The sequence below is a fragment of the Rhinopithecus roxellana genome, chromosome 3 (assembly GCF_007565055.1).
Source record: "Rhinopithecus roxellana isolate Shanxi Qingling chromosome 3, ASM756505v1, whole genome shotgun sequence".
In the NCBI taxonomy this organism is placed as follows: Eukaryota; Metazoa; Chordata; class Mammalia; order Primates; family Cercopithecidae; genus Rhinopithecus; species Rhinopithecus roxellana.
In genome coordinates this window covers 50429418-50452902 of record NC_044551.1, presented here as the reverse complement: position 1 = coordinate 50452902, position 23485 = coordinate 50429418, and the positions used below count along the sequence as shown (strand labels likewise).

The following is a 23485-nucleotide window of genomic DNA, read 5'->3' as shown; positions in this document are numbered from 1 at the left end:
CCTGTCACTCAATGCCTTCCACACACAAACACAGTTTATGAGGTTAGATGCCTTGTGAAAGGCCAGAACTGAGCCATTAAACTACAATTACACTTACCAACAGAAACCTCAGTCCAGGGATGGAATGGTTCAAAATTTGGCTTGAGACCCCACTGCCCTTGCAGTTTTCTGTAATGACTAAGCAACTACAGCATATTGAAGGCCCATATGCACCCTCCTCCACTTTCTACTCCCCTCAGTGGTGATGAGGCATTCCTGGCTTCAGTGCATGTATATATGGAAATGGTGTTCCTAGGACCTGGGCTTGTGAACTGTGAGTATAGAGATTCTTAGGGGAACCTCAGTCCTACAGCTTCAAAGTAATGGTAGGAGGTGGCAAACATCTCTAAGTGGACTGAACAGTTAGTAAATTAGGTAAGATATTAGAATGGGGAGCAGGATCAAGATCCCTGTTGAAATAGGAGTGTGCCTGACAACAGGTGCAAAGCATGCCTTTAACTGCAACTAACCAGTTCTCAGTTGCGTGGCTTCTCACTGCAGGGGTTGGAAAGGAAATCCTGAGTTACACCCTTACCTAAAGGAACGACCTCACAAGAGAAGCAAATAAACATTTTATTTCCACAGCACACCTTCCCTTTCCCCAAAGAACATGAGTTCACCTCAGCCATCAAAGCAGAGGGCAAAAGCTGTTAAGTGACAAGGCAAGGGGTTACTAGAAAAATAGATTATACCCAAGGCTCTCCTCTTGGGGACCCAAACCCGTCCCCAGGCTCCCCCTCAGGGCTTGCCTAATGGAATGAAAGGCATGGAAAGGGGCTGGGAGAAAAGCCAGCTCCATTGAACAGAGGGGAAAGGAGCCTGCCGGTGAACAGACCTGGGAGGGGTGAGGGGTGGGCTGAGCTTTGCTCCTCAGTTGAGTGTTGGCAAGGGGAAGGGGGAAGAAATAATTTATTGGGCGATGTAATGGTGCGTGGTTTCAATCATGGCGACCATTCCAGATCTCTCTCAAGTGAAGCTAAATTCTGGCCGGTCTATGGAGGTAGAAATTGAGGATGGAAGGACAGTTTAGAATCCCTCCTCCCCAAGAGAACAGACATTTATTACCCAGCTTTACCCTCGGGCCCAGCCTGCCTCCCAGATGGCTTCCAAATCCCTCAGCTAAAATTTGCATCAGAAGATGGAATTGGTATGGGGATGCTGTCTTGCCCAAACCCTCCAGCCTCAGAACTGACACAGAGGTTGAAGAGCAGGGGTGGGGAAAAGGAAGTTAAGGAATGAAATTACAATTTCCCTTCATCCCCTACTCAAATTCCGGTCCCAGGGCTGGGCTAGGCAGACTGGGAGAGAAGACCAGGCAGCTGTTCTCATTATCAGGGACCCATGCAGACCTGTTGGACAGACATAGTAGGTGAGAGAAGGCCGGGCAGGAGGGTTCTTTAGGCTCCTAGAGGGAGAAGCAGGGGCCTGGGGTCAAGGGGGAGTGGGAAGCAACACAGTGACAAACAGTGGGAAGAGCCTTTGAGCCCCTCAAACTTACGGGCCACCCTCCACCACCCGCCCCCCAAGTGCTGACCAGAGGGGCCCCCGCGGGTGGCAGGATAATCAAGGGCAGAGCTTGATGCGGGTGCCCTTGGAGAGCACCCGGAAGAAAGGAAAGACACGCTCGCCCAGGAAGGCAGCCGAGAAGGTGTGCACGTGGGCCAGAGTCTCTGCGTTGTAGAAGCCCAGGCGCCCTGCTTCATAGTCCAGGTACACGCCAAAGCGCCGTGGCTTCTCACTGGGGCTCAGCAGCGTCTGTTCTGTCGAGCTCTGGGCCTGGTAGCGTTTGCCGTTGGTGCCCACGCACCACACCTCCCGCTGGAGCAGAGGCTGCTGGGGCAGGTGGAGCCGGCGGCGGCGATGGTGGTGACGTGAGGAGCTGGCATCCCCGCTGCCCACGGAGGAACCCCCAGGGCCCACCTTTTCCTTATGATGGGTGGATTCACGGGCAGCGCCCACCGCCCAGCCCCGCCGCCCGCCCACCTCTACCTCCCAGTAGTGCCGGCCAGAGCGGAAGCCCTGGGCCCCCAGTACGCAGCAGTCGGCCGAGAAGCGCTTGGGATGGTCAGCAACCTCCTGCCGCCGCTCTGCCAGGCGGACCCCCCGGCGGTCAGGGGACAGCATCAGGGCTGGGTGAGCCGTGTCAGGGTCCAGCGTCAGGTCCACTTGGGAGGGGGGAGGACAAATACGCCAGGGCTGGAACGGCTGTTCCCCTGTCAGCAGCCAACTCCACAGACTGGGCCTTTCCTGCCCGCTTCCTCCCTGAATTCAGCTCCCCACACCATCCCAGAGGCCAGCCTCAGCTTCCTACAGGCTCCATCTCTCCTTTCTCTTGTTCCGAGGACACCTGACAGGTCTTCCCCGAGCCTGGCTCTTCTTGCCACTCTACCCCACCCCCACCCTCCAGGCCTGCCTGGACTAGGACTATCTGTTAATGGCTTGAAACCTCAACCTGAGTGGCTGCCTGTATCCTGCTCCGTCTCAACCCCCACACTTTCCCTGGGGCCCAACTTCCCTCAGGACCCAGTCTCAGGTCTGTGAAGGGAAAGGCAAAGGAAGGTCGTGGAGGTGACCTCCCTACCTCTCGCAGCCTGACAAAACATCCGGCTCATTTTCCTCACGATGGCATCTGTCAGGAAGTCATGGCTATGGGGTTGGCACGGGTCAGGGGACCAGACCTCTGGGGGCTGCAGCTGTACCTCTTCACACCTGGAGGAAGGGGACCGGGCAGGGGGTGGGACCATGATATACCCAGAGGGAAGAGCAAAAGCTGAGGGGAAGGAAAGGAGGGTCCAGGAGATGGAAACTCAGGTCCTGGGGAAGGAAGGAGAGGAGAGGGATACCCAAGAGAAGCAGGACGGGAACCAGATGCCACTGGGTCACAAAGGGCAAAGAGCGGGAACACACCTATTGAAAGTCTCCTTGATGTCCTGGGAATAAGAGAAACAAAAAGAGGGAGTGGGAGAAAGAGATAAAGAGAGCGTCAGCTGCACAGGGACAGCTTTCCCGATCTCCAGTCAGAGACTGAGCCTAAGCAGGAAGGGAGAAACAGCACACTCACGGCCCTCAATGAACACACATCCATTTCAACCACCCCATGCCTTGCCATGCCTAACTCGCCTCATCCTGCTGTGAGCCCACCAATACTGTCATTTCCACAATATGACTTGCTCACCTTTTTCAAGATGTCACTGTCAAAAAGCCTTTCCTCAACTGTCATTTAAACCTCTCCTACAACCGAATCTTCACGCTTTTCACTGGTATAATCGTCACACATACCACATTCGACATTAACTGTTTCCAGCTTTAAAACATGTTTTTGGTTTTCAGGTTCAATTATTGTGGGTTCCTCCCAGTGAGAAAAGAGGCAGCTCCGGACAGGTGTTTGGTAAGCACTGCCTGACAGCCAACACAGAGTGCTGGGGGAACAGGGAGGGGACATTGCTCACCTGGAGCAGCCGGAGACCCCCCTGCTGGCTCCGCTCCTGGGCCTCGGCCAGCAGGCGGCTGAGCTGGGCAGCCTGTTCTGCAAGGCGACTGGCCGCAGCTCCTGCACGCCCCAGCTGGGCTTCATGCATCTCTCGGAGACGCCGTTCCAGCCCTGCCTGCTCTTCAGCCAGAAACCGTGTCAGCCGCCCAAACTCTGAGGCCACCGCTGCCAGCTCTGACTTCATCTGGCTCTGGAATGGTGCAAAGGGGATGACAGATACCACCTCAACACATAGAAAGATAACCTCCAGTTTTGCAACTACCACTTCTCAACGCAAGGCAAAGGAGCTCTATACTCCCCAAGTCCAAGAAAGTCCTGGAAAGAGGCTCATCTCCTACCAGCCTGACTTCTCAGTCTTACCAGATACCACCCCTTGCACCCAGCACAGTGGCCCCAAACTCACTAACCTCTGCCTGGAACACTCCTCTCCACCTGGTCTACATAACTTGACTCATCCTTCAGGTCCAACCTTAAATATTCCAAAAGAAGCCTTCCCTCCTCTCCAGATCTAAATCAGGACCATCCCCACAAATGTCACTGCATCTCTTTGTGGCACATATAATATTGAAATGTTGTGTTTAAATGACATATCTTTTAACATCCTTTCCCGCACTGTACCATAAGCTCCCACTGGCAGGGATGAGGAATGTCTTTGTTTGCCACAGTGTCCTCAGACCTTGACACAGCGCCAACCAGAGTAGGCGCTTGGTAAAAATTTTTTGAAATGAATAAATAAAAGAATTCAAGAATCAAGACATGAAGTTAGGGTCCCGAAACCACTAAACACAGTGACCTTAAGAAAGTCACCCAAGGCCGGGCGCGGTGGCTCAAGCCTGTAATCCCAGCACTTTGGGAGGCCAAGACGGGTGGATCACGAGGTCAGGAGTTCAAGACCATCCTGGCTAACACGGTGAAACCCCGTCTCTACTAAAAAATACAAAAAGCTAGCCGGGCGAGGTGGCTGGCGCCTGTAGTCCCAGCTACTCGGGAGGCTGAGGCAGGAGAATGGCGTAAACCCGGGAGGCGGAGCTTGCAGTGAGCTGAGATCCGGCCACTGCACTCCAGCCCGGGCGATAGAGCAAGATTCCGTCTCAAAAAAAAAAAAAAAAAAAAAAAAAAAAGTCACCCAAAAGCCCTAGATCAAACTCTTAAAAACTTTTTCTGTAAAGGTCCAGATAGTAAATATTTTTATGCTTTGTGGGCTAAGAGGCAACAACCAAGGATATTATGTAGGTACTTGATATCCTGTAACAGAAAAAACTCCTGCCATTCCCACCCTATTTGCCAGGGATGGGCCATCCTGGGTGGTGGGCACAGTTTTCACACAGTTACCATCAGCTGGAGACACTGTGAGTAACAGGCCACAGGAGGGTCCTAACTGACCAGATGCAGGAGGGAAACAGCCGCCACAGTCAGTTTCGCTCTACCCTAGGGGCACACAGATCCTGTTACCTCCATACCCAGGAGAGCCCAAAAGTATCAACTTGGGCAGCTGGCCAGAGGCAGGATGACTTCCTACTCCCAGAGAGATTCTACCATTCAGTGCCTAGCAGTTGCCAACAGCAGAATCCCTAATGTTTAGGTGGCGGTGGGCATGGGCCCTGGGTAGTGGCAAGGCCCGGGCACTAGCTGGGAAGGGAGGAGGGAAGAGGGACAGAAGGGGAGGTCCTGGCTTGGTCTATGAAGTCCACAGTGCAGCCCATTCCAGCAGGGCCTGCTGGGTTATGAAAACAGGTCGGAGGAGGGGAATGGAAAAATACCTTAAAAGACTCCTTGGAGATGGGCGAGCAATAATGAAAAAAAGGGGGGGGGGGGGGCGCGCTGAGAAAACACTGGACTAGGAAATACTAGGTCTCTGCAGTGCTAACATACACTAAATCCTGCCCCAGCTTAAACACACTGGCCCCCTCGCAGGACAGAGGAAGTGTCTGTCCTAGGACAGTGTCCGCCTCATGCTCAGGGCTGCTCTGCCCACTGCCTGCATGGATCCTGAGGCCAGCAGCTTCTCTGATGGCTGCTATGTGGGTTTTGCTTTGCCCCCTTCAGGCTCTGGTGTTTGGGTAGAAAGCGTGTTCTGCAGCCTTGGGCCAGGCACCTAGGCCCTCCAATCCAGGCCTGTTTCCACTCCATTTTGGAACCAGGGATGAACATGCCTCCTGATTCTCTAAGGCCCCCTCTCCTCAGCACCTAGGGAAAGCATCTAGCCCTCTCCCAGGCCTTGGCTGTCCATCCTCAGGGGACCGAGTCACCACCTGTGAGAGTGGAGAGCCTCACCGTCCTTGCCTTGACTATGGTAACCATCAGCCCTGTCGAGGACATTCACCCACCTTCAGTTCCGTCACTCGCCTCTCCTCCTTGGCTTTCATCTTCTGCACAGCCTCCAGGTGCTTCCTCAGCGGCTCCACATGCCCCTGCAGTTTGGCCTGAGGAAACAGAAAAAGAAAAGTGGGGGCTGGTAGAGGCACCTGCCCTTCAGAGACTACCTCTGCAATCCTCCCTACAGCAAGATGGGTCAAAGCCTTATCCTTACCCCCAAAAATGGGTGTCAAATGAGTATTATACTCCTTCCTCCACTTTCTTCTTTCAGATGATGACAAGAGCCTCCAATCCTTCTGTGCACGTTTGCAGAAGCCCTTTTTTTTTTTTTTTTTTTTTTTGAGACAGAGTCTTGCTCTGTCACTCAGGCTGGGGTACAGTGGCACAATCTTGGCTCACTACAACCTCCACCTCCCGGATTCAAGCGATTCTCCTGCCTCAGCCTTCCCAGTAGCTGGTACTACAGGTGCCCACCACCACGCCTGGCTAATTCTTTTATTTTTAGTAGAGTCGGGGTTTCACCTAACCATGTTAGCCAATATGGTCTCAATCTCCTGACCTCATGATCTGCCCACCTTGGCCTCCCAAAGTGCTGAGATTACAGGCATGAGCCACTGCGCCCGGCCGGCCCTGCATGTATTCTCTAAAGGTAGGAGCCTCAAGACTAGAGAGCCCCCACACTCACACCTGAGGGGGAAGTGGCTTGAGCCCCGCACCAGAGTCTTTCCATGAGTGCTCTTACCTTTGGTCCCTTTCCCCTTCACAGGCAATCTTCCCCAGATCTCTAAATACTTTTCTGATGATTTTGTGCCTATGCTAAAACCCTTCCATGGGTCACCACCACTTCCAAAACATTGACCCCACACTTCTAGCCTCACCTCTACACTCAACGCCTTCCACACAGACTCTTAAGAGGTTTGACCACATAACACTACTTGCCATTTCCTGAGTATAATTCCATGCTGTTCCCTCTGTCTGGGAGTGCCTTTCTCCACTTGACCCAAGGTATTCTTCCCTTAAAACAGCTCCCTGAAAACTGCCCTGATCCTCCGCATCCCCAACTTCCTCTGTGATCCCAAGAAATATCTAATACATTACTTCCCAGGGCACCAATCATTGACAGATGTGCCTCCTCCAGGACACTGTGGAGTCCCTGCCCACACTTTACTTATTTCAACTTCTTTGTTTCTTTCTGCTCATCTGCTTTCTCTCCTGCTCAATCACTTGCTAAATGGGAAACAAAACCAAAACCCCTCTTCCAAAGGTTGTAACCGTTACAGCCAATGGGCACATGAGCTCTGTGTTTCTACAATTTGTAGCCAAATATTTTTCTTTAAAGGGCTGTTAGCCCAGAATGAGTAGAATAAGCCCTACCTATTTGCTGTTTCCTTTTTTATGTCTTCTTCTAGCCTTTCTGTCTCCTTTTCTTTGAGAGATAATATAGGGTAGGAGAGCTCAAGCCTAGACTGCAATTAGGACCAGAGTGAAGTGAAGTGACCTCAGGCAAGCCATGCTTTCAGTTTCCTCAGCTTCAAAGAAGAAGAGAATGGACCTCACGGACAGCACACTAGTGCAGTGCCTGGCATGTAGCGAAAGATCAGTAAATGTGATCTAACATTTGCTCCCTATACCTTAAGCTGCCAGTGACATCCTGATGATGACCTGAACTAAAGAGTTTACCAAGCCAGCGTGCAAATGGCAGTTGTTGCACAGGACAAGTGGTTGTAGACAAAATTAGTCATAATGGAATTATAGTCAACTCATGAAAATAGCATGAACTACACAAAATTCGGCCTTCTGATATAACTTTCTACTTTTCTACAGTAGTCAGTAATTTCTCCATTAATTCAGAATTTATAATGCTTAAATTTACCATTTAGTGTTTTTCTTTTTTTATTTATTTATTTTTGAGACAGAGTCTCTTGCTCTGTCGCCTAGACTGGAGTGCAGCGGCGCCATCTCGGCTCACTGCAACATCCACCTCCTGGGTTCAAGTGATTCTTCTGCCTCAGCCTCCCAAGTAGCTGAGATTAAAGGTGCCCGCCACCACGCCTGGCGAATTTTTGTATTTTTAGTAGAGACAGAGTTTCACCATGTTGGCCAGGCTGGTCTTGAACTCCTGGCCTCAAGTGATCTGCCCGCCTCAGCCTCCCAGAGTGCTGGGACTACAGGTGTGAGCCACTGCACCCGGCCCCTAAATTGCTGACCAAAACAAAAATTAATAAGCACAAATTCAAATAGAGTACTATTTAAGATATATATATATATTTTTTTTTGAGACAGAGTCTCACTGTGTTGCCCAGGCTGGAATGCAGTAGCACAGTCTTGGCTCACTGAAACCTCTGCCTCCCAGGTTCAAGCGATTCTCTTGCCCCAGCCTCCCAAGTAGCTGCGATTACAGGCACCCGCCACCATGCCAGCTAATTTTGTATTTTTAGTAGAGACGGAATTTCACTATGTTGGCTGGGCTGGTCTTGAACTCCTGACTTCAAGTGATCCACCTGCCTGGGCCTCCCAAAGTGCTAGGACTACAGGTGTGAGCCACCATGCCCAGCCAGTTATAAGAGAAATTTTCAAATTTTTTTTTTTTTTTTTTTTTTTTTTGAGATGGAATCTCGCTCTGTCACCTAGGCTGGAGTGAAGTGGTGCGATCTCGGCTCACTGCAAGCTCCGCCTCTGGGGTTCACACCATTCTCCTGCCTCAGCCTTCCAAGTAGCTGGGACTACAGGCGCCCGCCACCACGCCCGGCTAATTTTTGTATTTTTAGTAGAGACGGGGTTTCACCATGTTAGCCAGGATGGTCTCGATCTCTTGATCTCATGATCTGCCTGCCTCAGCCTCCCAAAGTGCTGGGATTACAGGCATGGCCACCACGCCCGGCCAATTTTCAAAACATTTAACTGTTGGCCAGATGGTTATGAGTATGTACTGTATGTACATACTCATCACTTAATGTCAGATTAAATATGTGTATATGGCCTCCCAAATTCCAGAGCCCAGTAAACACATGAAGAAAAGAAATCCCAGCACTTTGAGGGGCCAAAATGGGAAGATTGCTTGAGGCCAGTAGTTTAAGACCAGCCTGAGCAACACAGCAACACCCTGTCTCCACAAAAAAAAAAAAAAAAATCAGCTGGGCATGATGGTGCACACACCTCCAGTCCCAGCTACTACTCAGGATCACCTGAGCCCAGAAGGTCAAGGATACAGTGAGCTATGATTGTGCCACTGCATTCCAGCCTGGCTACAGAGAGAGACCCTGTCTAAAAACAATACAAAACAAACAGGTAACTGTTCAGGAACCATACTTACATATCATTGTGTGTTATTACCTATTCAATGAAAAAAAATTTTACAAAACAACATTATGCCAAGCTACTGTTGGTTACTGCATGTACATATCTGAAAAGAATAAATGACCCACTTGTGGCCGGGCGCGGTGGCTCACGCCTGTAATCCCAGCACTTTGGGAGGCCAAGGCAGGCGGATCATGAGGTCAGGAGATCAAGAGCATCCTGGCTAACACAGTGAAACCCCGTCTCTACTAAAAATACAAAAAAAGTAGCCGGGGGCCGGGCGCGGTGGCTCAAGCCTATAATCCCAGCACTTTGGGAGGCCGAGACAGGTGGATCACGAGGTCAGGAGATCGAGACCATCCTGGCTAACACGGTGAAACCCCGTCTCTACTAAAAAAAAATACAAAAAAACTAGCCGGGCGAGGTGGTGGGCGCCTGTAGTCCCAGCTACTCCGGAGACTGAGGCAGGAGAATAGCGTGAACCCGGGAGGCGGAGCTTGCAGTGAGCTGAGATCTGGCCACTGCACTCCAGCCTGGGCGACAGAGCGAGACTCCGTCTCAAAAAAAAAAAAAAAAAAGTAGCCGGGTGTGGTGGTGGGCACCTGTAGTCCCAGCTACTTGGCAGGCTGAGGCAGGAGAACGGCATGAACCCAGGAGGCGGAGCTTGCAGTGAGCCGAGATCGCGCCACTGCACTCCAGCCTGGGCGACAGAGCAAGACTCCATCTCAAAAAAAAGAAAATAAAATAAAGTAAAAATGACCCACTTGTAAAATAGCCTATTAAGTCAGAAAGGGAATCACTCAAATTAGTTCTATACAATAAAACTATGTATTTACATTTACGCATCACTTAATGTCAGATTAAGTATGTGTATATGGCCTCCCAAATTGCAGAACCCAGTAAACAGATCAAGAAAAGAGAGTATGGCCAGACGCAGTGGCTCACGCCTGCAATCCCAGCACTTTGGGAGGCCAAGGCAGGCAGATCACCTGAGGTCAGAAGTTCGAGATCAGTCTGATCAACATGGAGAAACCCCTTCTCTACTAAAAATACAAAAACTTAGCCGGTGTGGTGGCGCATGCCTGTAATCCCAACTACTCGGGAGGCTGAGGCAGAAGAATCGCTTGAACCCGGGAGGCAGAGGTTGTGGTGAGCCAAGATCGTGCCACTGCACTCCAGCCTGGGCAACAAGAGCGAAACTCTGTCTCAAAAAATAAATAAATAAAAGCAAAAGCAAAGAGATTATGACTTTTTTTAATTCCTCACCTACTTCAGGACCTAATATGGGATTTTCAGGCAGCTGGCATTGAACAGATTTGGCTAATGCAAATTAAAATCCAGTTTCAGAAGCTCTTTGGAGCAGTCCTACAGGGGGAGGTGAAAGAGAAGGAGTGGAATGCCCATGGATAGTCTGGCCTGGGTTCCTGTTCACAAAGTGACCACACATGATATGATGGGTATGGTTAATTATGAACTGAGAAGATAAAAAGAAACGACAACAGGAGCTCACAATCTCTGCTAAATATGTAGGGCCCAATAGCTAGGCAACGTTACCAACGCAGTGATCCTCATGCTAGACTGGGCTTTTTAAAGATTTTCTCCTACTCACTGATTCACAAACTCTAGTGGAAGGACCCACTGTATTTTTCAAAACCTCCCCTAGTATTCCAACAATCAGGCAGGTGAAACAATCATTGTGTAGCCAGGCATGGTGGCTCATGTCTGTAATCCCAGCACTTTGGGAGGCCAAGGCGGGAGGATCACCTGAAGTCAGGAATTTCAGACCAGCCTGGCCAACATGGTGAAACCCCATCTCTACTAAAAATACAAAAATCAGCCGGGTGTGGTGGCACCTGTAATCCCAGATACTCAGGAGGTTGAAGCAAGGAGAATCACTTGAACCCGGGAGGTGAAGGTTGCAGTGAGCCGAGATCATGCTACTGCACTTCACCCTGGGCCACAGAGTGAGACTCTGTCTCAAAAAATTAAAAAAAAAAAAAAAAAAATTCACTCCGTAGAAGGAATTGTTACTTGTGATGAAGTAATGTAGGTTTGTCTCGCTGTACCACTCAGGGCTGAGAAGTCCTACATACATTATTCTAAAATTGGGGTAACAAAAACAATACCTAAATGAAGTTATGGCAGGAATCAGGTGTGAAAACATGAGTCATAAAACAAACAAGCTCTGAGCAGACCACACAGAGGCTGCCCTCTCCTCCTCCTGGTCCCACTGCTCCAAACCCATGCAGGCCTTCACTAAGTAGTGCTATTTGTGCTGGCTGCCTTGCAGACAAATCTCCTTTATCTATGTCCAAAGAAAAGCCAAAATGAGAAGTAGGAGCAAGATATTTGTCAAACTAGAATCAGACTCCAAGAAAGTCACATCAGAAAAGTCAAACAACAGACATCCAAATGGTGGTAGCGTTGTTAGTATACACCAGGGGAAAGGTCAGCAAATAACTAAGTCAATTATTACTGAAGCTCTGCGGTCCTCTGTATGGTACTTAAAGCCTCTCTGACTCTCTTTCCCAATCTATAAAACGGGAATGGAAAACATATCAAACTCACAGTGTTGTTTGGGTTTTAATGAGACGGTCCATGAAAAGTGCCTAGTACAGTGTCTGGTATACATACAAATGTCCAGAGAATATTAATTATCAATCCTGGATAAATTAAAGTTCAAAGACACACAGACACTTAAACAAGATTTGACAGTGCAACTTGCAGAGCCAGGTCTTCTGACTGAAGAGCTCTTTTCTAGTCAGTACGTAAGAGTGACACAGAGCCAACAAAAGTCCTTGAAGGCAAAACCAAACCACATCGTGGTGGGTGGGGAGCCCACTGGGAGGCAAGGGCAGGGCATTTGGGTCTGACACTGACACTAGCAGTTATCTCTGTGTTCCTGCTTCTGAGCCTTTCCTTGTCCTTTGAAGCCCCCAGTTCTTTCCATCTCTAGGTGTCTCCGCCAAGGACAGACTTAAGACTCACCAGAAAGAAAGCCAGACTGCTGGTAAAGTTCTAGAGACCTTATCTGGCATCACCGGCTTTGCTCTATTTGCTTTGAGGAAGCCATCCTTCCCCGGTCGTCTTCACTGCATCTGCTCTGTATACAGAATCCTTCTCATTCCAACCCACCTTGCTGGCAGTAAGTGCTTAGACAAGCAAACTCAGCTCACCAATACCATGAGGTTCTTTGATGGGCGAAGAGATGTTTCCTTTCCTCAGCTCCCCCTACTGCCTCTCCGCCCCCAACTAAACTCCCATCTTCTCTGTACTTCTCTCACCTTGTACTCCTGCACCACCTCCTCCAATGGCACCACGCTGTGCTGTTTGTGGCTCCTGGATTCTCGGCACACCACACAGATGGCCTCTTCATCTACCTCGCAGAAGAGCTTCAGGGCTTCTTGGTGTTTGGGACAGATGCCCTGATCGCTCACACGGCTCCCTCGACCAGGGGTTGGGTGCATCTGCCGAATCACCTGGACCATATTGGCCAGCTGCAGGTTGGGGCGGAAGCTCCGCCGAGGAAAGCTCTTTCGGCACTGGGGGCATGTGAAGCACCTCCGAGGGGCTGGAGGCTGAGGCAGTGGGGTGACGGGGTCTAGATCCTCTTCCTCATCCTCCTCCAGCACTTCCTCCTCGTCCTCCTCATCCTCCCCCCTCAGGTCCTCCTCTATATCCCCCAAGTAGTAGTCCAGGTCTTCCTCTTCGTCCTCCTCCTCCCACACATAGTCCATGTTGTCCCAGCTGGACCTGCTCATGCCACTGGTCCAGAACACACCCTCTTCTTCCTCCTCGACCTCCTCCTCCATGTCACCCTCGTAGTCTTCATCCCGCATGGGGGTGTCCCACCCCGCGCCAGCCCCCACAGCCTCCACTTCCTCCTCCTCCCGATCTAAATCATCTCTGTCCTCCTCATCCTCCCCACCCCACAACTGGGTTACACAGACTCGGCAGAAGTTGTGCCCGCAGCCGATGGACACTGGGTCCGTGAAGTAATCGAGGCAGATGGCGCACACCGCCTCCTCCTGAAGGGTCTGCACAGGGTTGGGTGTCATGGCAACGGCAGCCATCTTAGCGTCCAGCCAGCCAGTGTAGAGGTGCGGTGGGGGGGCGAGGGGCGGGGGGTCTTCCCAACCAACGCCCTGGCGACCCGGCTCCACCCCCAGCCCTGCCCCGCCACACCTCGCCCCAAGGGCAGCCTGAGAGATGTCCTCCCGCCAACCCACCGCGCCACACAGTGTTCCCTACTCCCAAACGACAACCGTGTCTCTGCGAGGGGAGGGGACAGTGCTGGGCACCACTGCCAAGTCCCTCAGGTGGCTCTGAGTGCAAATCTGCCCCTATGCTCCTTTGGACTCCTCATAAACCCCCGCCCCTCCTCACTTCCTGGCCCCGCCCCTAGCTTCCGGCCTCCTTCCCAATACTTCCGGCGTCTACACACCACCTAAGCTCTCGACTTCCCTCCGCTGTCGTGCTACTCCCCCTTTTTCCCCGCGGGGCCCCAGGGCGACAGGAAATGGCGAGGAGACGCTCTAGCCCGCACTACGGAACAGGGCGGGAGGGCTAGGACGGTGGAGGCCCACGTCTCTGTGGTGCGGGAACGCGGCGAACGCAGAAAGAACAGAGGAACCGCCTACCCCCATCCCCCGCCGCTGGGGAGAAACTTCGGGGAGTGGGGGGAGCGCTTGGTGGCCGTCTGCTTTCGGTGCTATGACCGCATCGGCCAGGCGCCATCCTACCCTCCCGGCAGAGCCGACTGCCGCCGGTACGCCCCACCGCCGATGCCGGAAGTGAGGGGGTGAGTCCGCGGAGCGCCCTGAAGTACTTCCGGCCCTTCTAGGCAGAAGACTTTGTTGTGGAGGACTCAGAGGGTCGTACGGCTCCGACCGGGGGCGGGGCCTGAGAAAGCGCTTCGCCGATCGGGCCGCGACGCCCAACCCTTTCCCAACTGTAGTCGGCGTTCCGCATCCAAGGTAGAAACTGCCAACCGGACACAGTCTCAGGGTTTAGATGAACTTCCCTAACTGCCCAGCAGTAAAGAAGTGGTGACGAATCATTACATCTATATTCTCACAGCATCTCCGCAAAAATAGATGCTTTGTGCGGTAGAAATAATATTTGGTGCTTAAATAGCTCTTTAAAATTTATTTTTATAGAGATTTGATGTCGATACATAATAAAAAACAAATAAATGTTGTTTGATGCGAGGAAAATGACGAGGCCATGATTTATGTACAGAATCTCCAGTGAGTGTCAGACACGGCGTGACGCCAGGGCTGGGCCTGCAGGACCTACTTACCCTGCTCTCGAGGCGGCTCGCGGGAAAACTCCAGGAGGACGTCGTGCTTCCTAGGGGGGTCCGGTCAGGCCTCTGAGGATGTCAGATCAAACGCGCCAAAAACCACGAACACTCGTTGGTGAACTATGCTCGGCCATTAGAGGAGCTGCGGACCCGACTGCGGTAGACAAGTCTGGCTCCAGAACCTGGACACCGCTCAGCCGGCCGCGGCAGGGGTTCCCGGGTCTGTCCCACAAGGGCGCTGGCCTAGCGCTATCCTGGCCTTCGCAGCCACGTGTATCTTCAGGATGATGCTGGCGCAACGCTAACTCAGGCAGTTTCCGTAGTGTAGTGGTTATCACATTCGCCTCACACGCGAAAGGTCCCCGGTTCGAAACCGGGCGGAAACACAGTTTTTTTTTTTTTTGTTTTTTTTTTTTTTTGGCCAGTTTTTTTTTTTTTTGGCCTGTTCAGGAGAATTTCTTTCCCGAGGCCAGCCTCACCTGGCTGGAAGGACATGTGTGTGTCCCTGCGCTTCGGAGGAACACGAACTCATACCACACCCTTAATAAATTCTCGCAGTGTAAATTCAGGTTTTACACCTCACCTAATCTCTTGCTCTTCTCTTCTGAAGCCTATGCAGCCATCACATGTAAAGGAATCCGTAGATTTCAGATCCTCGGCTCTAGTGCCTAGAACAGAGCCAGGCGCAGGCGCTTCTTAGTACTTGTACAGTGGAAACGTGCCTACACCTCTGCGGGCAACCTCCGTCTTCTGTGATAAAGTTATAGTTCTTTCAGAGCTACCCGACTAGCTCAAACGGTAGAGCATGAGATTCTTGATCTCAGAGTCGTGGGTTCAAGCCCCACGTTGGGTGGGATTCCTTTTGGAAAGGTTAAGGCAAGCCGTGTTACGTTAAGTGCACCAATGGTATTCTCTGGACCATAGACCTAGTGGGTAGCGGATCCGTCAACGGTGGGCTAGAGCTTGGGCTTAACTGGGTGGTCTCCGATCGTTGTGCGGAAGCCCCGAAGCAGAGTTCTCACAATCTTTGCACCCTCGCTAACTCTCCGAGACAGAATGAGCGGCGGGTCCCTGCGGACCAGTTCCTTCACGCCAGCACCGCGGGCTACGGTGCATGCATGCTTGATCCTTTGCTGTAACCCACTCGCCCACTGACAGCACATATTAGGCACTTTCTGTTTACCAGACGGCCTGCCCCAGTGTCGGAGACTTGCTGTGCTGGAGGGAACAACGTGGTTTGCCGAAACTGGGGTGAGACGGCAGGATGACCCCAGGCGTTTGTGAGCGTCAAAACCTATCTGATTCACTCCCACGGTACCGGGAGATTTAGTGGTTAGGATTCCGCGTTTGCCTCCCTGCGACCTGCTGCGACCTGCTTTCGACTCCCTGTCAAGAAAGATGCTTTGTGTAATCTGAGACACTTGTCTTCCGTATATTCTTTTTTATGCTCTTGATTTTAAGAGTCCGTATTTGTGAGATGTTGCCCCACACATACCAGCCTCCATGTTTCCCCCATACATAAATAAAGATAAAAACGGGCCGTGCGCCTCAGTGGCTCATGCCTGTAATCCCAATACTTTGGGTAAGTCAAGGCGGGAGGATCGCCTGAGCCCAGAATGGCCTCGAAATCAGTCCTGCAAATATAGCCCTTTTTTCTTTTTTCTTTCTTTCTTTCTTTCTTTCTTTCTTTCTTTATTTATTTATTTTAATTTTAGATGGAGTCTTGCTCTGTCGCCAGGCTGAAGTGCAGTGGCACCACCTCGGCTCACTACAACCTCCGCCTCCCTGGTTCAAGCGATTCCTCCTGAATAGCTGGGACTACAGGCGCCGGCCACCACGCCTGGCTAATTTTTTGTATTTTAGTAGAAACGGGGTTTCACCATGTTGGCCAGGACGGTCTCGATCTCCTGACCTCGTGAGCCTCCTGCCTCAGCCTCCCAAAGTGCTAGGATTACAGGCGTGAGCCGCTGCGCCCGGCCCCGTTTTGTATTTTTAAGCTGTCGAAGTCTCCTCCGCATACACAACACACCCCGAGAGAAGTCTGTTGATCATAGAAAGCTGGTTTAAACTCTCTGAGCAAAAGATAGCGTCCTCTTCCGTCTCAGACGTGTATCAAAGTGGAGACTTAGCAGGGCTATGTAGTCTGTGAAGGCGGTCTGGGCAGAAGCTGGTCAGAGTTTGTAAATAGACAGAGTCGCTAGTACAATCCTAGCACGTGAGTTACTGGGGCTGTGGTCTTGGAACATAAGGAAGAGTCTAAACAAGCTGGTGTTCAAAGAGTTTGAAGTTTGACATTTCGTCTTGCACAAATTATTTCGGATTCTTTTCCAGACTGTGGTTTCAGGGTGATTTTTTACCACCTTCACTGGGACTGGAAAACATTCTTAAAGGATTCTGGCTTTTTCATTAAAGTGGAGATGAAGTGAACAGGCTTCTCTTTTTTGTCCTCCAGCAAGCCAAGGGAACGCCCGCTGGAGCTTTTTGCTACAATTCCTGCTTTCTCTCCTCTCCACCCCTTCCACCCGTCGCTGCTCTGGCCAGGTTAGATATGGGATGCCCCTCCAGGCAAGTGACCCAAGCTGCTCCGGGCACAAAGGCGGCAAGCGTTCAACACTCAGAGAAGCAGGACAAACACATGAACCTGTTGGGATCTTTGGCCGCCTCCCAAACCCTGTGGTGATGGGGCCTGGGGAGACTGAGGGACTCACTCTGATTTATAGTTCAGGGGGTTCCTTCAGGAATGATGCAAACAGGGAGTATGAGTCGGAGTAAGACTGTCGGAGACGGGCTGGAAGGACACAGGCCTGGTCCATACAGGAGGCGGCAGCCAGAGGGAGACGCAGGTGAAGGAGCGGGATGCACGGCTTGCAACGGCGATAGATTTGGGTAGTTCAACAATCGAGATCACAGGCTGAGGATGCGGGAGGGGAGGGAAGGAAAAAACAATGACTTAGGTCTGGAACAGTTTGGGCGTCAGATGTCGTGCGATATCTGGAAAAACTGCCCAAGACACGCGTGGATCTGAAGCTTGGGGGAACAGTTCTTGCTGGAACCAGAGACGGAGCTAAGGAGTGGGTCCTGCTGCGAGCCGAAGTGGCGCTCCAGGGTCAGCCTCGGGCGCTCGGAGGCGAAGTCGGGATGGGAGAAAATCCTGCAGCGAAGCGTCCACCCAGGCCGAGGGTGCCGCAGTGCAAAGGAGATTGGCAGCGTCCAGTTCAGCACGTGGTCTGGTAAGAGGAGGCGTCCATGGATTGGGCCTCCTGGAGGCCCATGGTGACCTTGACCAGAGAATCAGACTCACACAAGGACTCTCGCCCTGCGCCGAATGGAGCGGGCCTTCGGGGTCACAGAGGCAGCAAGGATCCCTGACCAGCAGGACTGCGCCTCCCTTCCAAGCTCTCCAGGTATTCGGAAATTAGGCGTGGGGGCGGAAAAACGTTTCACAATATTAAGCAATGGCTACTTTTAAATTTACATATATGCCGATCTCCATATAACAGGCGTTAAGCGTCATTCCAACCCTACATACTACACACTTTGGATGCTAGGATTCACGAGTTCTATTTTTAGAAAAATACCTAAACTTTTTCATTGAACTTTTAAAAAGTAATAAAAATTTCAGATTTATTTTTTTAAACTGACTTAAAATTTTGATATTCATTAATTTATATTTTGCCCTTTATTTTAATACTTATGCATAATTCATAGAAATAAATAATTTTTGAAAGGACATAAAAATTTCACTTTTTGATTTTTACATTTACTTTAATTTACATTTTAACAAGATATATTCAAATGTCTTGTGTTTTGAATGCACTTCGCATTTTTTCAATCTTCTCTGTCATTACTGTCCGTAGAGCACAAATTATGTGAAAATTAAAACCTCTGGCTGTCTTCCCTGGAAGAAAAAGAACCGGTAGGGAAGCGTATCCAGTCTTAAGCCTTGGAAGGTACATTGGCCTTTCCTTGAAGGGGTGGCCTGCCTCTCCACACCTGTGGGCGTTTCTCGTCGGTGGGGCGAGAGACTGAGAAAAGAAAGAGACACAGAGACAAAGTACAGAGAAAGAAAAGTGCGCCCAGGGGACCGGCGCTCAGCATACAGAGGACCAGTGGCGCTGGCACTGGTCTCTGGGTTCCCTCAGTATTTATTGATCATTATCTCTACCATCTCGGAGAGGGGGATGTGGCAGGACAATAGGGTAATAGTGGGGAGAGGGTCAGCAGGAAAACATGTGAACAAAGGTCTCTATGTCATAAATAAGTTTAAGGAAAGGTGCTGTGCCTCCTGTGCAGGTACACAAACATCTCGGTGCATTAAAGAGCAGTATTGCCGCTGGCACGTCTCACCTCCAGCCCTAAGGTGATTTTCTCCTATCTCAGTAAATAGAACATACAATCGGGTTTTACACCGAGACTTTCCGTTGCCCAGGAACGAGCAGGAGACAGATGCCTTCCTCTTACCTCAACTGCAAAGAGGCCTTCCTCTCTCACTAGTCCTCCTCAGGGCAGACCCTTTACGGGTGTCGGGCCAGGGGACGGTCAGGTCTTTCCCTTCCCAGGAGGCCATATCTCTGACTATCACATGGGGAGAAACCTCGGACAATACCTGGCTTTCCTAGGCAGAGGTCCCTGAGGCCTTCTGCAGTGTTTGTGTCCCTGGGTACTTGAGATTAGAGAATGGCGATGACTTTTAATAAGCATACGTCCTTCCAGAACTTTTTTTTAACAAAGCACATCCTGCATAGCCCTAAATCCATTAAACCTTGAGTCAACACAGCACATGCCTCTGCGAGCACAGAGTTGGGGCTAGGGTTACAGATTAACAGCATCTCAAGGCAGAGGAATTTTACTTAATACAGAACAAAATGGAATATCTTATGTCTACTTCTTTCTACACAGACACAGTAACAGTCTGATCTCTCTTTTCCCCACATTTCCTCCCGCGATGCTCGCTAGTTTTTTGTTTTGTTTATCATTATTATTCGAGACGGAGTCTCGCTCTGTCTACCAGGCTGGAGTGAGTGGCGCGATCTCGGCTCACTGCAAGCTCCACCTCCCGGGTTCACGCCATTCTCCTGCCTCAGGCTCCCGAGTAGCTGGGACCACAGGCGCTGCTACCACGCCCGGCTGATTTTTTGTATTTTTAGTAAAGACGGGGTTTCACCGTGTTAGCCAGGATGGTCTCGATCTCCTGACCTCGTGATCCGCCCGCCTCGGCCTCCCAAGGTGCTGGGATCACAGGCGTGAGCCCCGCGCCCGGCTTTGTTTTGCTTTTAATTGCTGGACGTTACCCAGGGCCACAAGAAGACTAGAGTTCTGGGGAAGAATGGATCTGAAGACGGTGACTCAATGGGTGAAGCTGACACCTGGATGCTGACTTTAACACTTATAAAATTCATAGAGCCCACTCGAAGCGTCGGTTTCCGTAGTGTAGTAGTTATCACGTTCGCTTAACACGCGAAAGGTCCCCGGTTCGAAACCGGGTGGAAACAAGAAAGCTGAATTTTCCTTGCAGCTTAATTAAAAAGGTTTCTTACTGTGGAGTCTGTGTGTATAAACATTCGCAAATTTTACTTCACTTATACAGCAGCCGGATTTTCCAATCCATTGCCAATTAACTTCAACCGGTGCATTCCATGTCTACCTCTGGAATACCAGAGTGAGAAGCACGTGGTCTTACTGGTCATTATTAGGGTCTGCCTGCAAAGTCCCGGCGGATCAAATACAGTCAGCGGCTGAGGAATGCCACGGAATGGCAGATGAAAGATTGAAAAGTGCAAGAAGTCTCGGGTTGGAAATTCAGGCCGGGGAAGGTGTGCACCGGAAGGCCAATAGTGATGGCGATAACTACAACGTGTACCACACATCAAGTGGTCTGCAGGTGTGGCCCTGGGCTTCCTGCAGAGGAACCTAACCATTCTGGGAGGGCTGTTTACAGATGAGGCCACTGAGGCATGGACAGGTCACATAAGGCGGCGGAACATGTGAGACGGAGCAAAAGGACAGGGAACGGAAAAGAAACGGGGCACAGAGAAATTCAACTGAAACACAGGCTGGTTCGGGCGGAGGACTGCCGGTGACTGAGTGGAAAGCGGGGTTCCAGCGAGTTCTAAGGCAAGCTAGACTGGTGCAGAACCCCACGCCCGCGGCGTCGCGCGGCCGGAGAGTGCTGGCTCTCCCCCTCTGCAGTGAGCGCGGGCGAGGCTGAGACTTTCCACCCCGCTGGCTTCTCGCGCCTGCCACCACCCTTCCTCCGCGGGACCACGCCCGCGGCTCGCATCCACTTGGCCTGCTCCGGCTCCGCGCGCGTGCCCCCAGTGCAGGCCCGCCTGCAGCCCCGACACGGCTTTTGTGTCCGCAGTGGTGGTGCAGCGCAGTCAAGAGGACCATCTGCCCCTCCAAGGCGTCACCGTCGGCCTCCCTCTGCACCCGTCCTCACTCGCAGCGCGTCGGCTTCGGGCCGTGGGACGCTGCAGGTGAGTTGGGAGCCGGCTCCCCAGGGGGCGGCTTCAGCAATCGCAGGGAAAAGCCTGCAAAGGCTTCAGAGAAGCAGCCGGAGCGGTGGTCAGGATCCCTAGTACAGCGCTCCTGGCCGGACAGAAGCCTGGGGAAACCAGGTGCCGTGCGCCCTGGAAGCGCAGGCTGCTTCCTCGTCTGGAAAACGGGCCTCCAGCTTTCTCGCACCGCACCGGCACACTTACGCAGGAGACCAGCCGCCTCTTTCCCAGCACCTCTGCCCGACGTGAAAGTCGAATAAATGCAACATCTAAGTGGCAAAGCAAGGGTCGGGCGTGTCAGCGCGCTCCTGTAGCCCCCGCTACTCGGAAACTGGGCTTAGGAGTTCGAGATCAGCCTAGGCAACGTAGTGAGACTGTCCCATCCGCCCCCGCCCCCGGCCCCATCTCTAGGAAAAAAAAAAAAAAAAAAATATATATATATATATATATATATATATATATATATATGTGTGTGTGTGTGTGTGTGTGTGTGTGTGTGTATATGTATATATATGTTTTTAATTAGCCGGGCGTGGTGGTGCATACCTGTAGTTCCAGTTACTACCCTAGGTCGAGTCTGCAGTGAGCCACGATCGCGCCACCGCACTGCAGCCTGGGCACACAGCCTGTTAAAAAAAAAAAAAGGAAAAGTGGCAAAAACCAAAATTCTCTTTAACGTTTTATACATTTTAAATGCAGACAAAGCATAATCAAAGCAGAGTCCCGTGATGGCAAAACCTGTTGGGATAGCATTAGCATAACGTTCACAGAAAATATCAATGTCATGCTTATTTCTTTATCACTGCCCTTTCACACTTAATTGTAATTGTATATCGTCCCAGAATGTACGCATCAGAAAGTCCAGTAGTCATCCTGGAACTTACAGACCGCATGCAGGAGAATTCTCCCGGAGTGTTCTCCCCGGCCCAGCCTCTTCCTCCTCACCCCTTCCCCGCCGACCCGCCCTCGCACTCCTCCTGTCGTGTTTAACTGACTGGTTTGAAGTGAGTCTGTACTTTGCTGACAGAGTGCCTTCTGCATTTCCTTGGCCACTGGGACTCTGGGAGGCCAGGGCCATCACTCAGTCCTTTGCCACTCTTCTCTGAGTGTATTTTGCCCTGTGCCTCAGCTAACATAAGACAGCTCTCACCGGTCTTCCTTGTGGAGACAGTGAAGCAAATTCAAAGCAACACAGCCAACATCAGCCAACTAGCTGGGCGGGGCAACAAGATGTACAGGAAACAGTCTCTTTGGAGTCATATTTCGAAATACATGTTTAAAAATATTTAGAAACGGGCGGGGCGCGGTGGCTCGCGCCTGTAATCTCAGCACTTTGGGAGGCCGAGGTGGGTGAGTCACCTTAGGTCAGGCGTTGGAGACCAGCCTGCCCAACATAGTGAAACCCCTCCGTCTGACTAAAAATACAGAATTAGCTGGGCGCAGTGGCGCATACCTGTAATCCCAGCTACTTGGGAGGCTGAGGCACGAGAATCGTCGCTTGAACCTCGGAGGCGGAGGTTGTAGCGAACCGAGATCGCGCCATTGCACTCCAGTGACAAGAGCGAAACTCCGCTCCATCTCAAATATAAATACATTTGTTTCTTTGTTGGAGACGGAGTTTCAGGAGGATCCTCTGGGAGGACTCTTTGAGACCAAGGACCCCTCCACGTCTCTAAATAGATATTATATATATTATATAATATATAATAGATATTATATATTTATTACATAAATAATAAATATATTACATAAATAACAAATACATTATATATTCATTATATTAATAATAAATTTATTACATAATGACTATATTATGTATTATATAAATAATAAGTATATTATATATTTATATTATCTATACTGTATCTATTTTAGAAAGGTGGAGTGGATGGTGGCCTCAAAGGATCCTCCCAGAGGCTTCCCAAAGTTGATTGGGCTACAGGTCTCAGCCACTGTAGCTGGCTTTAGGTTACACAATGCCACCTTGTCATTATGGCTTTACAGCTTTCCTGAATTCATCTTGTTTCAGTTAACTGGAACTCAGTGCTATTACTCTCTTTTTGATGCTTGAATTGCGGCTGCGTGTTGGCGGGCGCCCCTTTGCCATGGCTGTTTGTTCTTTCAGTATTGTCCTGACAATTTGAAAGCACCCGTTTCCAAATTCTGCTTTAGCCTGTCTATACTTCCTCTACCCTATGATGCAGGAAAATATTCAGGAATTTGAGGGGTTTTTTTTCGGTGAAGAATAAAAGAGTCCACTCCGGGTACCAGGACAGTGCGTGGAGTCAGAACTCCTGGCTCCCTCACTTGCAGGTACCCTAGAGAAATAGTTTGAAGGAGGCGAATTCACATCGAAGGTTCTATTTAGTTGCAGCTTTGCTAGATATTTGCTTTCTGTTTTGTTTTGTTTGAGACAGGGTTTTGCTCTGTCGCCCAGCCTGGAGTGCAGTGGCACAATCTCAGCTCACTGCAAGCTCCGCCTCTTGGATTCAAGGGATTCTCCCGCCTCAGCCTCCCGCGCATCTGGGACTATGGGCGCCC

At 50.8% G+C, this 23485-nt stretch overlaps 1 protein-coding gene and 3 non-coding genes across 13 annotated transcripts; 3 read left to right on the top strand and 1 right to left on the bottom strand.

Annotated features, from left to right (window-relative positions):
• Window positions 1-595: 595 nt before the first annotated feature.
• On the bottom strand, window positions 596-14348 carry TRIM41 (tripartite motif containing 41). 10 transcript variants are annotated; one of them, XR_004056386.1, is made up of 8 exons: window positions 12427-13936; window positions 5857-5952; window positions 3489-3719; window positions 2947-2969; window positions 2621-2748; window positions 2023-2204; window positions 1305-1388; window positions 596-1031 (listed from the first exon to the last, which is right to left on the bottom strand). XR_004056386.1 is itself a non-coding variant. In XM_030927595.1 (8 exons), exons 1-7 carry the CDS (start codon window positions 13213-13215, stop codon window positions 1301-1303), a joined length of 1527 nt encoding a protein of 508 aa, XP_030783455.1. In that variant the 5' UTR covers window positions 13216-13936; the 3' UTR covers window positions 596-1031; window positions 1285-1300. The 10 variants fall into 10 exon arrangements, 6 of the variants coding, with proteins under 6 accessions (XP_030783455.1, XP_030783454.1, XP_030783457.1 ...); XR_004056387.1 differs by having other exon boundaries at window positions 2029-2204; XM_030927595.1 differs by having other exon boundaries at window positions 1285-1388; window positions 2033-2204.
• Window positions 14349-14760: 412 nt separating this feature from the next.
• On the top strand, window positions 14761-14833 carry TRNAV-CAC. The gene has a single exon. It is a non-coding gene; the product is annotated as a tRNA-Val (tRNA).
• Window positions 14834-15227: 394 nt separating this feature from the next.
• On the top strand, window positions 15228-15300 carry TRNAK-CUU. Its single transcript has one exon. It is a non-coding gene; the product is annotated as a tRNA-Lys (tRNA).
• Window positions 15301-19866: 4566 nt separating this feature from the next.
• On the top strand, window positions 19867-19939 carry TRNAV-AAC. The gene has a single exon. It is a non-coding gene; the product is annotated as a tRNA-Val (tRNA).
• Window positions 19940-23485: the final 3546 nt, after the last annotated feature.